The 15,312-nt window shown below is 52.1% G+C and overlaps 1 protein-coding gene across 11 annotated transcripts in view; it reads left to right on the forward strand.

Annotated features, from left to right (window-relative positions):
* The window catches only part of ABCG1 (ATP binding cassette subfamily G member 1), an 81,447-nt gene extending 68,509 nt beyond the window's left edge, over positions 1-12,938 (forward strand). For 2 of the 11 annotated variants that reach the window (XM_004062849.5, XM_055373637.2), the window contains exons 9-15: positions 715-899; positions 1,037-1,138; positions 2,881-3,049; positions 3,923-4,023; positions 4,329-4,487; positions 6,717-6,835; positions 8,310-12,938. In XM_004062849.5, the coding sequence (XP_004062897.1) occupies positions 715-899; positions 1,037-1,138; positions 2,881-3,049; positions 3,923-4,023; positions 4,329-4,487; positions 6,717-6,835; positions 8,310-8,538 (1,064 nt within the window). In that variant the 3' untranslated portion in view covers positions 8,539-12,938. The other 9 variants (XM_004062848.5, XM_055373638.2, XM_063702714.1 and 6 more) reach the window with 6 other exon arrangements.
* The last annotated feature ends 2,374 nt before the right edge of the window (positions 12,939-15,312 follow it).

Below are 15,312 nucleotides of genomic sequence, written 5' to 3' on the forward strand. Positions count from 1 at the left end.
GAGAAAGCAGACGTAGGCAGAGGGAAGGAGGCCAGTCACCACGGGAGTGTGGAAGGAGTTGCAGGCTGCAGAGGAAGTCGAGGTGGAGGGAGACCTTAGGGGAGCGAGTCTGCAGGTGGAGTGGGGAGGTGACGATTGGGATGCGGGAGGCAGGAGCAGGGGGCAGGGCCGGTGCAGGAGACTCTCACTGGGATCTGAGAGATGCAGGTCGAGGGTCCCAGGACCTCCAAGTCCCCAGGGTGCCAGCCACTCGTGTGGCGATGGGCACGTCCTTCTCTGCCATCTTGTAGAACTGCTGTGGCTCTCGTCACACCCTGCCAAACCACAAGCTCCTCAAAGAGGAGTCCCTCAGGGAGGAGTCCTTCGTTCTGCTCCCTTCCCAGCTCCACCTTGGAGGCTGGCCCAGAGCAGGCATTCAGTAAGTACCGGCTGGATGAGCAGTCGGTAGATGCAGGAGCTCATTACTTCTCAGACCACTGACAGCACAGTGTGTGTTTGCGTTTCCCGTCTCCTGACATGATAAAGGGCCTTGCTGAGGGGTTTGAGAGCCGCACGCTGGTTGATAAATGATTTTGACGTCATGCCGTTAGCACCGCCACGCAGCATCTATGTAATCGCTTTAAAACATTCCCACTTGGATAACGACTTTCGCATTTGGGTGGTTGGGGCGTCCTTCCTGGAGCCCGGGCTGACCCCCGTCTGTGTCTCCTGCAGTCATGGAGGTTGCATCCGGCGAGTACGGTGATCAGAACAGTCGGCTGGTGAGAGCGGTTCGGGAGGGCATGTGTGACTCAGACCACAAGAGAGACCTCGGGGGTGATGCCGAGGTGAACCCTTTTCTTTGGCACCGGCCCTCTGAAGAGGTAAAGCAGACAAAACGATTAAAGGGGTTGAGAAAGGTAATGCAAATCCCGAAGCCCCCCGGGGGAGGCTGCACGTGGCACTGTGCACTGCTGCATGAGAGCTCTTTCCCAGCAAGAAGGAGCCGCGGCTCCGGACTGGCTTTCACCCGCTCCCCTCTTGCGTGTGTCCTCAGGACTCCTCATCCGTGGAAGGCTGCCACAGCTTCTCTGCCAGCTGCCTCACGCAGTTCTGCATCCTCTTCAAGAGGACCTTCCTCAGCATCATGAGGGACTCGGTAAGGCTGCCCTGCATCTTCTCCTGTGGCTGGGGAACCCGCGGGTCATTTTCTCAGACTCGTCCTGACGGAATGTGTTCGTTCATTCTCACACTGCTATAAAGAAATTCCTGAGGCCAGGCATGGTGACTCATGTCTGTAACCCCAGCACTTTGGGAGGCCAAGGCAGGCAGATCACTGGAGGCCAGGAGTTCAGACCAGCCTGGCCAACGTGGGGAAACCCCATCTCTGCTAAAAATACAAAAATTAGCCGGGCCTGGTAGCACATGCCTGTAATCCCAGCTACTCAGGAGGCTGGGGCAGGAGAACTGCTTGAACCCAGGGGGGCGGAGATTGCAGTGAGCTGAGATTGCACCACTGCACTCCAGCCTGGGTGACAGAGAGAGACTCCCATCTGAAAAAGAAAGAAAGAAAGGAAAGAAAGGAAGGGAAAGGGAAAGGGAGAAAGGAAGGGAAGGGAAGGAAAGGAAAGGAAAAAAGAAACAAAGAAAGAAAGAAATGCCTGAGCCTGGGGAATTTATAAAGAAAAGAGGTTTAATTGGCTCGTTGTTCTGCAGGCTGTGTAAGAAGCATGGCCGGGGAACCCTCAGGAAACTTTCAATCATGGTGGAAGGCAAAGTGGGATGGAGCGCTACACACTTTTAAACATTCAGATCTCACAATAACTCACCCATTGTCATGAGCACAGAACCAAAGGAGAAGTCCACCCCCATGATCCAATCAGGCCCCATCTTCAACACTGGGGATTACAATTTGACATGAGATTTGGGCAGGGACACAGACCCAAACCATATCACCAAACTTTCAAATTACTTTTCTTCCGTTTGCAATAGTCAGCGTTCACTGTAATGCTGCAGTAACAAACACTCCCATAATGTACGTGTCTCCCTCCATCAATATTTGTGTCCTGCTTGTGTTAGGGGTGGCAACGGTGGGTTGTATCATGGCTCTGTCCCATAAGTCTTCTCATCCCGGGACAGCTCCTATCTGGACATGCCTTTCTTCACCATGTCAAAGGAAAAGTGCAAGAGAGAAACCAAATGACAGCCCTTTAAACTTCCTGTTGGAAGTGGCAAATCATCACTTGCACTCACATGCCATTGGCCTAAACAAGTCACATGGCTGAGCCTGAAACCAGGGCTGTAGGCGAGTCCATTTCTCCTTCAGGAAAGCACTGTGAATCATGAGGATTGGGATGGGGGGTTGGACAATTCCTTATAGGGAAGGAGGTGGTGAATACGCGGGAACCATAATTCCACCAGAGAAGTGGACAATCTGGCCACCTACTTAGGAGTGGCTGAATGCCTGGCATGGCTTCTGGGACCTAATTTGAAAGACAGAGGGGCTCACCGCAGTCCACAGCAGAGTTCTTGGAGCCTCTGATACAGCCACTTTTCCCTCACCATTGTTTTTACCTTTCCTCTCTTCTGAGGGTAGACTTCCTTTGTTCTCCATTTTTAAATCTTTTACAAAGGATAGTAATTATGTCGTTTTTAACACAACAAAAGCCTGACATGTGTGCATATATGTGTGTGAGCAGGCGTGTATGTGTGTGTGTGTGTGTGTGTATGTGAGTTGCTTTAGGGTTTGGCTTGTTTCTCTGGAGGAGAAGACAGGATAAAGTCTAAGACGTGCTGTCACAGAGTTCAGGGTCCCATGCTTCCAAAGGCCGCATCCGGGTTGTCCTCTGAGCCGAGGATGGCTTTGCGAATGCACTGGGTAAGACGCGGATCTGCCCCCAGGTCCTGACACACCTGCGCATCACCTCGCACATTGGGATCGGCCTCCTCATTGGCCTGCTGTACTTGGGGATCGGGAACGAAGCCAAGAAGGTCTTGAGCAACTCCGGCTTCCTCTTCTTCTCCATGCTGTTCCTCATGTTCGCGGCCCTCATGCCCACTGTTCTGACATGTGAGTGACAGACCGCTGACCCCTTCTTCCTTATTTTCAATTCCTACCCAAGCATGGGGGCCTGAAGTCATGCCTTGACCAACAGATGAGTTTTCTAAACACAATGTTTTTGTTTTTTTTAAATATCATCTTCTTTGTTGACAGATGCAAGTTGTATTGTATTTGCTGTTAGATAAGAAAATACAATACTTAAGCCAAAGGAATGAATCCCAAATGGAAGACTTTTAAGCATGATGGAAGGCTGATGGGAGGGAGATTTCTCAAAGATTCACTAATTAGGAGCCCCCTAACTCTACTACTTAAGCATCACCTAGTTCAATTGTTAAGATAGCTCTGCACAGCCCACTTCGGGAGCAGATAAGCTCTCTTAGATGGATCTCCACACAATTCCAGTTTGTTCACAAGGAGACTGCCCTTGGTCACTTTGGGCTGACAGTGAACACAGCGGCTGCTTCTCCAGAACTTGCACATAAACAGCTCCTCCCTAGTACTTCCTCCCCAAGCTTCCCCTGATTTCCAAGAGCAGCTTGCAGCCTTGCTCATAGAAAGGCACCACGTTGATGCAGAGTCTCAGAAGAGGCAGACTCAGGAAGAGTAAGGCCAGGCATGAATCCTTGCGTTCATCACTAAGATGATGCTTTGTATTCACAGACATGCTCCCCATCCTGATTCTCCACTCGATGACTCTTCAGGTTATACAAACGGGTGGCATTTTTCAGGCTAGCAATACACATCCTCTGTTTGTTCAATCTCTCAGTGCCCTAGGCCAGAGCTGGGTTACCAGCCGCTCAGCTCAAGATCGCCTGTTGGGATGTTAAACAGGCTCGCTGCGCATGGTCACTGACCCTTCTTTTTTGCTTTTCTATCTCCTAGTTCCCCTGGAGATGGGCGTCTTTCTTCGGGAACACCTGAACTACTGGTACAGCCTGAAGGCCTACTACCTGGCCAAGACCATGGCGGACGTGCCCTTTCAGGTGTGTTAGCCAGGGGCTGGAATTTGAAACGGGGGCAAGAGTTCTCCTGTACACCCTTTATATCGAGTAAGAGGGCCTGCCAGGGATGCAGGGTGACATGGCCCGACTTCGGGAGCTCTGGTGGGAGCTGCGGGGAAGGGCCTGACTTCGGGAGCTGTGGCGGGAGCTGTGGGGAGTGGGGAAGGACCCGACTTTGGGAGCTCTGGCGGGAGCTGCGGGGAAGGGCTGGCTGCCCAGGAGCTTTGCTGTTGGCCTGCTGTGGTGGGAAGCGGCTGAGCCCGCGGCTGACAGGCCCTTGTTTCCAGATCATGTTCCCAGTGGCCTACTGCAGCATCGTGTACTGGATGACGTCGCAGCCGTCCGACGCCGTGCGCTTTGTGCTGTTTGCCGCGCTGGGCACCATGACCTCCCTGGTGGCACAGTCCCTGGGCCTGCTGATCGGAGCCGCCTCCACGTCCCTGCAGGTGCCAGCCCAGGAGGCGCTAAGTGAGGGCATGACGGCTGGGCTTCCCTGAGCTAACTTGGCCTGAGCTAGGGGGCTCTGCCACCCCTTCCCCTACTTCTGCCCTGACCCTCCTAGATGGGGTCGTTCCCACGGGAAGGGCCCGCATTGTCGAGGGTCAGGATCAGCTGGCTTCCACAGTGCGCACAGCGGGCAGCCTCACGTGTGCTGACCACGTGCTGGGCGCTCTTCCCAGTGCTTCCCAGATCTGAGCTCCTGTAGCCCCAAGCACAGCCACGCTTAGGTGCTGTGCTGGCCCCATTTTACATAGGGGAGCACTGAGGCCCAGAGAGGCAAAGTGATTTGTCAGGGGGTCACACAGCTGACTCCGGAGCCAAGCTCTCAACACCTATGCATCACTGCCTCTGTGGGGTTCCCTCGGCCTCTCCATGGGCCCCTTCCTCCTCCCATCGCCCACTCTGCCCCCCGACCTGCCGCCCACATGCACCTGCAGGTTCTCCACCTCTGTGGCTTTAGGACGCTCGGCCTCAGCCTATCCTTCTGGACAAAAGCAGTGTTCCTGGGTGGATTGGGAACACCCGAGGGCCACAGGGTCCCATGCTGGGTGCAGTGTATTCCTGGGTCACCTCCAGTCCACCATAAGCCAGCTCCCTGGCCTCCAGGGCCCAGGTGCCCTCACCCTAGATGAGGACTGCCATGGAGCCCATCTCACAAGGCTGCCATGGGACCAAAGATGACACTGCAGGAAGGTGCCAGGCCCATGCCAGGTGCTGCAACCCGTGTGCCCCAAGGCCAGCCCCAGTGCACCTGCTCAGCCACCCCCAGGACCCCTGCCTAGGGCACTCAGGCTCCGTGGGGGTCACTAATCAGACCAGGGCTGGGATGCCCCTGTCTGCACGGTTGCACACGGCACACATGCACACACACAGACCACACTACACACTACACACCACACACACTACACACCACACACTACACACATACCACACTACACACACACCACACACACTACACACCACACACGGTACACACCACACACTACACACACACCACACTACACACTACACACCACACACTGCATACACACCACACTACACACTACACAACACACTACACACCACACACACACCACACTACACACCATACACTACACACATACCATACTACACACTACACACCACACACACTACACACCACACACGGTACACACCACACACTACACACACACCACACTACACACTACACACCACACACTGCATACACACCACACTACACACTACACACCACACACACACCACACTACACACCATACACTACACACATACCACACTACACACTACACACCACACACACTACACACCACACACACTACACACCACACAACTATACATACACCACAGTACACACTGCAGACACACCACACTACACACTACACACAAATACTACATACACACACCACACAGTACATACCACATACCACACCCTACACACACACACTACACACTACATGCTATGCACACACACCACTCACTGCACACACAGACTACACACTAGAAACATCACACACTACACACCACACCACACACCACACACTCCACACCACACACCACACACTGCAGACACCACACACACCACACAGCAGACACCGCCCACACCACACACACTCCACACACACACTACACACACCCTCCTACCCCCGACACACTCACAGTGCCCCTGTTGGACCTGTGCTCACTGTGAACCCTGAGTCGCGGCGGTTGCTTCCGTCTCTGGGCTGTTCTCCCGGAGGTGCTGACAGGCAGGCATCCATCCCGCCTGTGAAGGCTGCAGTCCTTCCACTGTGCCCCGACCGAAGGGGTGCCTGCCACACACCTGCCACAGGCCAGGCACTTAGCCCCCCCGGGGACAGCTGTGGAGGAGCAGACGGCAGTCTGTTGAGGAGGGTGTGTCCCCACCTCTCTGGCCTGGGGACATCCACTGGGTCCCAGCTCATCCTGGGCTGCAGGAGGCTCTGGGGCTGCCACGTCACAGCAGGGCAGCCGGGGGGTCCTCAGAGATGGTGACCCCACACCTCGGGAACGCTGCACCTTCTGCCCCATTAAGCATCCTCATTACCCTGCCCAGAAGGTGCCCTGGCCCTGCCCGGGGGAAGCTGGGGTGGGCGAGCCTCCTCTGCAGGAGGCCAGGCTGCAGGTTCTGCTACATCTGTTCCGTGTGCCCCCAACTCCAGGTGGCCACTTTCGTGGGCCCAGTGACAGCCATCCCGGTGCTCCTGTTCTCGGGGTTCTTCGTCAGCTTCGACACCATCCCCACGTACCTACAGTGGATGTCCTACATCTCTTATGTCAGGTAGCGGGTGTGGGGCACGCATGGCATGGGGACCGAGGGTGACGGGGGAAGAACCGTCTCCAACAGGGTGAGGGGCTCACAAAAGCCACTCTGGGCTGCTGGCCAAGAGCAGATCACACATCTGAGGATCCAGGCCTTCCATCTTCCTGCTAGTTCCACCTCCTCCTATCCTCACCAACACACACACACTAAACAAGGAGGCCACACAAACCAGCGCTTCACACCCGGAGAGCCATGGCAGGCCCAAGTGTTCTGGACGTTGCCGAGAGCTGCCTTCGGTGGAAGCGCTTCCATCTTTTAGGAACGTTCTTCCTCCCCGAAGTGCCGAGTGCTCCTAACAAGTGCTGATTGTAAAACCTTTATAAGAAATCTGGTGGGAGTCGGGCGTGGTGGCTCATGTCTGTAATCCCAGCACTTTGGGAGGCTGAGGCAGGCAGATCAGTTGAGGTCAGGAGTTCGAGACCAGCCTGGCCAACATGGCGAAACCCCGTCTCCACTAAAAACACAAAACAATTAGGTGGGCTTGGTGGTGCGCGACTGTAATTCTAGCTACTCCGGAGGCTGAGGCGGGAGGGCGGGAGGATCCCTTGAACCTGGGAGGCAGAGATTGCGGTGAGCTGAGATCGCACCACTGCACTCCAGCCTAGGTGACAGAGTGAGACTCTGTCTCAAAAAAAAAAAAAAGAAAAGAAAGAAATCTGGTGGGAAACAAGTCATTTTTAAACATCTTTTTAAACATCCTAATATCTTGGAACAAGAATGCCCAGTGCCTCGGGTCCTTAGCTACAACGTTTCGTGCCCTCTGTGGAGTGGGGTGTTGGCACGCTGGCCCCACCAGGGGAAGCGCCCATCTTCCGAGCTGCAGAAGTTCCATGTGACACTAAGATCCAAAGTTGGGAACAAGCTCTTCTTTTCTAGAATGTCAGTTCAGACTCAGGTATATTGTTCAAGAAAACAAAGCACTTGTACAGAGTTTCGACAATCTGTGTGAGCTCCAACACCATGAAATCAGAAACCAACGTCTTTCTTCTCAAAATGAGTGCTTTTGTTCTGACAGGGCAGGACTGGAGCAGAGGGAGAGAGGGGGCAGGAATGTTTCATATAAATGCTCTCAAGTCCTTGCAAGTTGGCCGGCCCACGATTCCCTCCAACCGTTAGGAAGTATGTAACCTCGGAAGTGAACACAAGACTTCTCAGTGCATTTCACCAGTGAATATGTACCGCTCATTCAACTTGTTTTTTTGCTGGGGGCCCTGGAGGAAACAAAATTGGAAGAAAAACATAGTGGAGCTGTTGCACGTGTTTGTCTTAAGAAGGTGGTGGGCGGTGAGGAAGTATTCTGGGGAAGGCGGCCCTTTGGGAAGGGAGGATAGCCAAGCTGGGAATCGCAGGGAGGGTAAACGACATTGACCTTCAGCCAAGGTCGTGGCTGGCTGGGAGAGCGTCGTCCCTCATGCCTGGCCTTTCCTCCTAGGTATGGGTTTGAAGGGGTCATCCTCTCCATCTATGGCTTAGACCGGGAAGATCTGCACTGTGACATCGACGAGACGTGCCACTTCCAGAAGTCGGAGGCCATCCTGCGGGAGCTGGACGTGGAAAATGCCAAGCTATACCTGGACTTCATCGTACTCGGGATTTTCTTCATCTCCCTCCGCCTCATTGCCTATTTTGTCCTCAGGTACAAAATCCGGGCAGAGAGGTAAAACACCTGAATGCCAGGAAACAGGAAGATTAGACACTGTGGCCGAGGGCACGTCTAGAATCGAGGAGGCAAGCCTGTGCCCGACTGACGACACAGAGACTCTTCTGATCCAACCCCTAGAACCGCGTTGGGTTTGTGGGTGTCTCGTGCTCAGCCGCTCCGCCCAGCTGGGTTGGATCTTCTCTCCATTCCCCTTTCTAGCTTTAACTAGGAAGATGTAGGCAGATTGGTGGTTGTTTTTTTTTTTTTTAACATACAGAATTTTAAATACCACAACTGGGGCAGAATTTAAAGCTGCAACACAGCTGGTGATGAGAGGCTTCCTCAGTCCAGTCGCTCCTTAGCACCAGGCACCGTGGGTCCTGGATGGGGAACTGCAAGCAGCCTCTCAGCTGATGGCTGCGCAGTCAGATGTCTCGTGGCAGAGAGTCCGAGCATGGAGCGATTCCATTTTATGACTGTTGTTTTTCATAGTTTCATCTTTCTAAGGTGTGTCTGTTTTCCAATGAGAAGTCATTTTTGCAAGCCAAAAGTCGATCAATCGCATTCATTTTAAGAAATTATACCTTTTTAGTACTTGCTGAAGAATGATTCAGGGTAAATCACGTACTTTGTTTAGAGAGGCGAGCTGGTCTTATACATAGACAGCACTTGTGAAGGATTGAATGCAGGTTCCAGGTGGAGGGAAGACGTGGACACCATCTCCACTGAGCCATGCAGACATTTTTAAAAGCTATACAAAAAATTGTGAGAAGACATTGGCCAACTCTTTCCAAGTCTTTCATTTTCCACGTGCTTCTTATTTTTAGCGAAATATATTGTTTGTTTCTCCCTAACTTTCTGACTACCTTTAATTTTGCCTAGGTTGATTTAAACAAACAAACAGCTTCCCTTTCCTCCTGTATCACCTCAGCTGCCTCCACTGAACCTGGAAGAATGGGGCTTAGGGAAATTCAGGCACGACCTTTGAGGGTTGGCTCAGCAGGAGCGGCCAGCAGTGAAAGATGGGCTAACTGTGCAAGAGGGGAGGAGGCCAACGAGATGGCATCAGAATCCAAGGGCTTAGGACGAAGTCAGTAGACTTCAGCATGTGGAGGCATTTGAAACTTGATCAAACAACGCATTTCGAGTGGTGGGAGATTTCATCTCTGGGTTTTGCGACCTCACAGCCGCATCACCGCCTCAGTGTTAGGCTTGTGTAAACTTTGCACATTGGAAACCGCTTCTTTCCTATGACTGAATCACATAAGTCAAATCCCGCTAGGGCAGGAACAGGTGCCTATCTGGAGGTCAAGGGGCCTTTGAATTCACAACAAGGCTGCCTGTGAGTTTGTCAGCTCTCAGAGGCAGTTTGACTACATGCGGAGAAGGTGATTCTGGCCAAAGAAGTCCATCTTCAGGAAAATGCCATTGTTTACTCCCTCTAGAATATCATTCTCCTAGAATCAGGGCTTCCGGTGGAAAGGCTGTGTTTTTGTGGGAAAATCAGTGAACCTTTCTAAGCTACACTTTTCCTCATCTGTAAATAGTTACAGTACATCATGCCCAAGGCCATGCCAGCTCAAAGGTGGTGGGATTCCTTGGTGATGTCCCTGAAGCTCTTATTTCCCACTTCGAAAGAACGAAAAGGGTCTGAATTTTATTTACACATGGATTTAGTTTGCTAATTCTTAGAGATTCCTTTTTTATTGCTAGATCTTTTTTAGTAAACACAATTGAGATAGATATTAAAGTGTAATTTTAAGTGTGCTTGTTCTATACAAATATGGCATTGCCTTCCAGATTAAGTTTTTAACCAGAGTCAAACTTAGCCTTTATAAAAAGTCCTCATTTAATTTCAAAATAGATCTTCTTGTAAGACATTGCACATAGGGAAGACCTACCTAGGAATAATAGCCTGGTGAAATGTAGAATTGGAAAAAGGCAAAAGTCCTTGCTCATGACTCAGAACTACATCGAGTAAGGTCAGTGTTGAAAACACCCATTCCCTCCAGGTGAGCCTTCTCCATTGTGGATTAGTGTTGTGGCTTCATGGCCCTAATAGGGGTGTGTCTTCCAGGAACTGCACTGCATGGGGCCCACAGCCCTGCCCCAGAAGCAGCTTGGTATCGTTTGCTGAGACCGCTTGCTGTGCCTCATCAATTTCAGGAGGAAAGAGTGAGATGCCTCTAGATTTTAAATCTGGTTTCGGAGAGCACCTAAGCCCTCTGATGGGATGACTCTCGTAGGAGCTTGATGGGGGTAATTCTAAGGGGGAAGAGCTTGGGAACCGTGAGGGCTGTTAGGCTGCAAGAAGGGAATGGATATGTGAGACCACGTGGGTTTATTTTTTGAAGGGTGAACTGGAGTAGGTGAGGATTCTGCAGTTGACGCCCCAGGATGGCTTTGCTCAGCCCTCCCCCGTAGACTGGAGGAAAGCCTACCGCCAAGGGAGGAGAGGATGCATCTGTCCTAGGTGCAGCCGGCCTCCCTCTTCCAGGTTCAGCAAGGGTCCCTGGCTGGGCATTTTCCTCGTAACCTTTGGCAGCATTGGCTCAAATGCCATTGTTTAGCTTCCCAGATATTTCCCCGCTGCTTTTTGTGTTAAGGTAGTTTGGTAAAATGCCGTATTCCAATGACCTAAGATAACATCAAGCAACTCACTGGTTTACTTTTCTAACTAGCTGTGGTTAAGACGCACACGGCAATGTGCTATCTTTCACATGCTGGACGTTAAACCCAGACCAACTCCCCAAATCTAATTTGTTTCAGTAATTTCTGAATGCATTGACCAAGATATTCCTTTCATCTCTGATTGAGTTTCTTCCATTAGAAGGAAGGATTAAACCTTGGATAAAAGATTTGCAGATGCCCCAGTGGTTAGTAGAGGTGAAAATGGAGGTTTCAGGGAAACTGCTGGGGCCTTTTGCCTTTGTCCTCATCCAAAGCATTTTGTGCCTCTCTTTCTTCTCCTCTGGCTGAATATCCACTGGAGATTGAATTCTCCGAAACTCCCTGTGTGGGTGAAGTGGGAAGCTGTGCCCAGGAAGGGGAGTAACTGTGCAAAGTTTTATGCAGTCAATGCCAGAATTGGATTACATCACCTGGGGGAGGCGCCTTCAGGACCAGGAAATGGTACATGGAGCTTTGAGGTGAAAACTCATCTTAGAAACCCACAAAAAGTCATTCCCCCAGCCTGACATCAGGGACAGACCACACCCATGGGGCAGAAACCGGGCTTGGTTGTTGCAGTCAGAAGAGAAGGCACGACTCTGGTGCACCGAGCACCTTTCCTCATGGCTGTTTCCAGGCACTGGGCTGGATGTCCTCGGAACCCCCTGTCCCCTGCTCACTCCTCAAACCCTTACTGACCCACCCCTCTCGCCTGGTGCTGTCCCAGGCCCTGGGGGCGAGGGGGAGGGGACTCCAACGTGGGCTTGCCCTCCAGTGTGGTGGGAGGGAACCACGTGGCCACTTGGCTTAGCCGTGCTCATGGTGCAGACGTGGAACGCGGAGGCGGGGAGAGGCTCCGTGACGTCCCCAGGGCCCCAGAACGAGGAAGGAGCGGAGTTGGGATTCCAGCCCAGTTGGACCCTGAAGTCCCTGTTTTGTTTACTGCCTCCTGTTCATGGCGTATGAATGTATCTGAGATGCTTTGTAAGGCATAAAGTGCAATACTAGCTTAGTGGCTGTTCGTTCAGTGATTCCTTCTGTTACCAAACAGGTGGCTGAGATGAGAGGGCAACCCAAGCCTAATGCCCTTCAGTGGCCTTGCATCAGAGTACTCGTGACAGGTACCTCTCCGTGGAGAGGGGCTGTCCTCTGCCCTTGCCTGCTCCTCCTATTGCAACAGTCCTGTGGACTAGCTCAGGCTCTACAGGGGCTGGTGTGTGTGTGTGTGTGTATGGTGTGTATGTGTCTACCTACACACAAGCACATGTGCACACATGCACACACATGCATGCAAGCACACGCACACACACACATACATGCACACACACGCACATGGACACACACATGCACACACATACATGCACAAACATACATGCACACACACGCACAGGGACACACACATACATGCACACACATACATGCAGGTGTGCAGACTTGGCTCCAGGCGTGTGTTTGATAGTATTATTCTATGATATTTCCCTCATTTCCATAGAATACAAGCTTCTGAATCCTCAATCAGCCTTTACTGCAAGAAGAAAAGAAAAACCTCTCTCATTCCAGGTCTGTGGTGCAGATGGGAAGAGTATAGTCAAAACCCATTAAGGCCTTAGTCAAATGCCAGCTGAATTAGAACGCAATGAACGTTAGACAAAACAACCCAACTGGCCAGGCGGGGGAGGTGCAGAGTGTATAAAGTTAGATACTTATAAAGAATAAAGACTCTAATAAAATATTTTATATAAAACTTTTTACCTGTGTTCAGCGTCAGATGCTTCAAGTGATTGGCTTCGCATTCTCCTAAGTCGATGGATTCTTAGGCTGTGTCTAGAATGCGTTTGTTGTCCCTCTGGGAAGAGTACTGATTTGTCACTCATGTTCTGGTCCAAGATGTGGCTGTAGATGAGCCCTTTCTCGATGATGTTCATGTATTATGTTGAATTGTCTTAAAGTTTTGTGTTTTCTGTTCTCCCAGAATCCTCACCCATGTCCTCCTGCCTCGTGATGTTGGCCATGACCTCGAAATGTGCCTGGAGGAGGCTCGCGGCCGGGCTAGCAGGAGGGCACTGGGCCACACCTTCCCTTTGGTCCTCTCCACCCTTGCAGGGGCTCCCTCAACCGGGGCTCTGGGGCGGTAGCTCTGGCAGGGCGACGTCGCTTCTTTCTTACTCTGCTTTGCTGGAAACCCATCTCCCAGGCTCAGCTCTGTAGAGGCAGCTGCTAGTGGGGAAGGCAGCTCCTCTAGAGGTTTTGGTCCCAAAGTTGAGGTGAGCAGGGCCTAGCAGTTGCTCGGTGTTATGTGCTGCATTAGCCCATGGTTCCCCAAGCTCCGGCCAGGCAGTGACCCTCAGAGTGAAGACTTTCCGGGACACCAGTGGCTTAGAACTGGGCTTTCAAATCCAGCTTCCCTCCCACCTCTGGGACACAGAGCAGAGAGCCGGGCTGGGTGAGGTCACAGAATTGGCCCGCAGTGGCCCCTGCACTCCTCCTATGGCGGGCAGGCACAATCGGAGGCTGCCCCAGGCGTGCACACAAGCTCGCGATGCACAGTTTGCTTCCCCCCTCGGTAACCCCAGCCTTTCTGGACGGCCCGGCCGCCCTGGGTCCCAGTAACGTTAAAGTCACGGTCCTTTCCGAGCCACTGTGCTTGGGCTGTCCCGTCAGGGAGGTTCCTCCAAGATAATCGCCCCCTGCAAAGACAGGGGCTTCTGATGTCCACTTGTGGGGCTGACCTTTTTGGGGAACCTCCCTGGGACCAGAAGCAAGGAAGAAATAAGAGACCCTGCACCCCCATGGCACAGTCTAATTTTCACTTACAAGCTCAATTCAGGCTGTCCTTAAAATCCACGTGTCCTGGGCAGGAAGGAAATGTGGGGACAGGCACACACGCACATCCTTCTGCTGTGCTGACCTAAAGTTCCTAATAGCTATCCTATATCCTGCCGGTTTCTTTTTTCCATATTTGAGGAAACAGAAGGGTTTAGCCTTAGCCTAGTTTTTTATGTTATCTCTGAACAGGCCAACCTGGAATCACCCCTCACACAGACACGTGTGGCCTGCCCCAGTGTGCCTGAGGCCCACCCAGGAACCCTGCTTTGCCTGGGGTTTATGTGAATGACACACATGTGAGCAGAGGCTGGGGTTAGGACCCTGAGGTTTCCCTGTTCTCAGAAATAGTCTCCTGGCATCAAAAGGAGAAAACGGTCCATGCCACTGGCTACCACATTCCAGCGTGGCAAGGGGTTACTGTTTATAGAGGCACCGTTTGGGGGCTTTTCCATGTAGAATGGCCGTTGTAAAGCTGAAGAGAAAGGAACAGAAGCACAAAAGCACCTTGATTCTTCGCAAACACAGGCAGGGGCTGCCGGCTGGATGAGGGCGCTGCATTTTGAGGGCGTGCTGGACCCACTGGCAGAGCCCGCCCTGAGGGTTTTCTCTGCAGCTGTGGGCTAAGCTTGCCCAAGCCTCTCCCCTTTTCCAGAAAGCCACCCCCATGGCCACCTGCCTTTCAAGTCCAGGTTGAGGACACAGCCACGGGCATATATGTGTTTGTTTCACTGGGGTTCATGGTTTTGGGGACAGTCTTCTAGCCCCCGAGATCTTGGGAAAGGCATGAGCTCAAGCCACATACCCAAAAAGTAGCAAAACTCAAAATTATTACTTTCAGCTGTTTTCTCTCAATAGCGCGCCACCATCGTCTGTGTGTCTGCACTGAACAAACATACGAGAGAATCTGGCTGATCACTTTGAGTGCCTTTGGCCTAAACTTTGCGCATGACTTTAAACATGGCCCTGATACTGCACACAGTAAGAAATGCTTTTTATTTTACGGTCCCTGAGGTTACGAGATCAGATCTCTGGAAATGTGTAAGCCACCTGCTGTTACCTTTGACCCATGTGGTCCATTACCATGAGGGCCGGTGAGTGGGGCAGAGATGCTGAGGCCTGGCTGGCGAGCCCCCGAGCAGTGAGGCAGGACTCTCCCTGGTGACCTGTGTGGGGGCCAGTCCTATAGTCCCCCAGACAAATCTCCCTTTAAGGAGGCTTCTGAAGCTCTGAGTGCCAGCGCTCAGAATTAATTTGACTCTTCACTGCTCACCGCACCTGCCTATGAGCCTCTAGAAAA

This window comes from Gorilla gorilla, chromosome 22, assembly GCF_029281585.2.
Source record: "Gorilla gorilla gorilla isolate KB3781 chromosome 22, NHGRI_mGorGor1-v2.1_pri, whole genome shotgun sequence".
Lineage (NCBI taxonomy): Eukaryota > Metazoa > Chordata > Mammalia > Primates > Hominidae > Gorilla > Gorilla gorilla.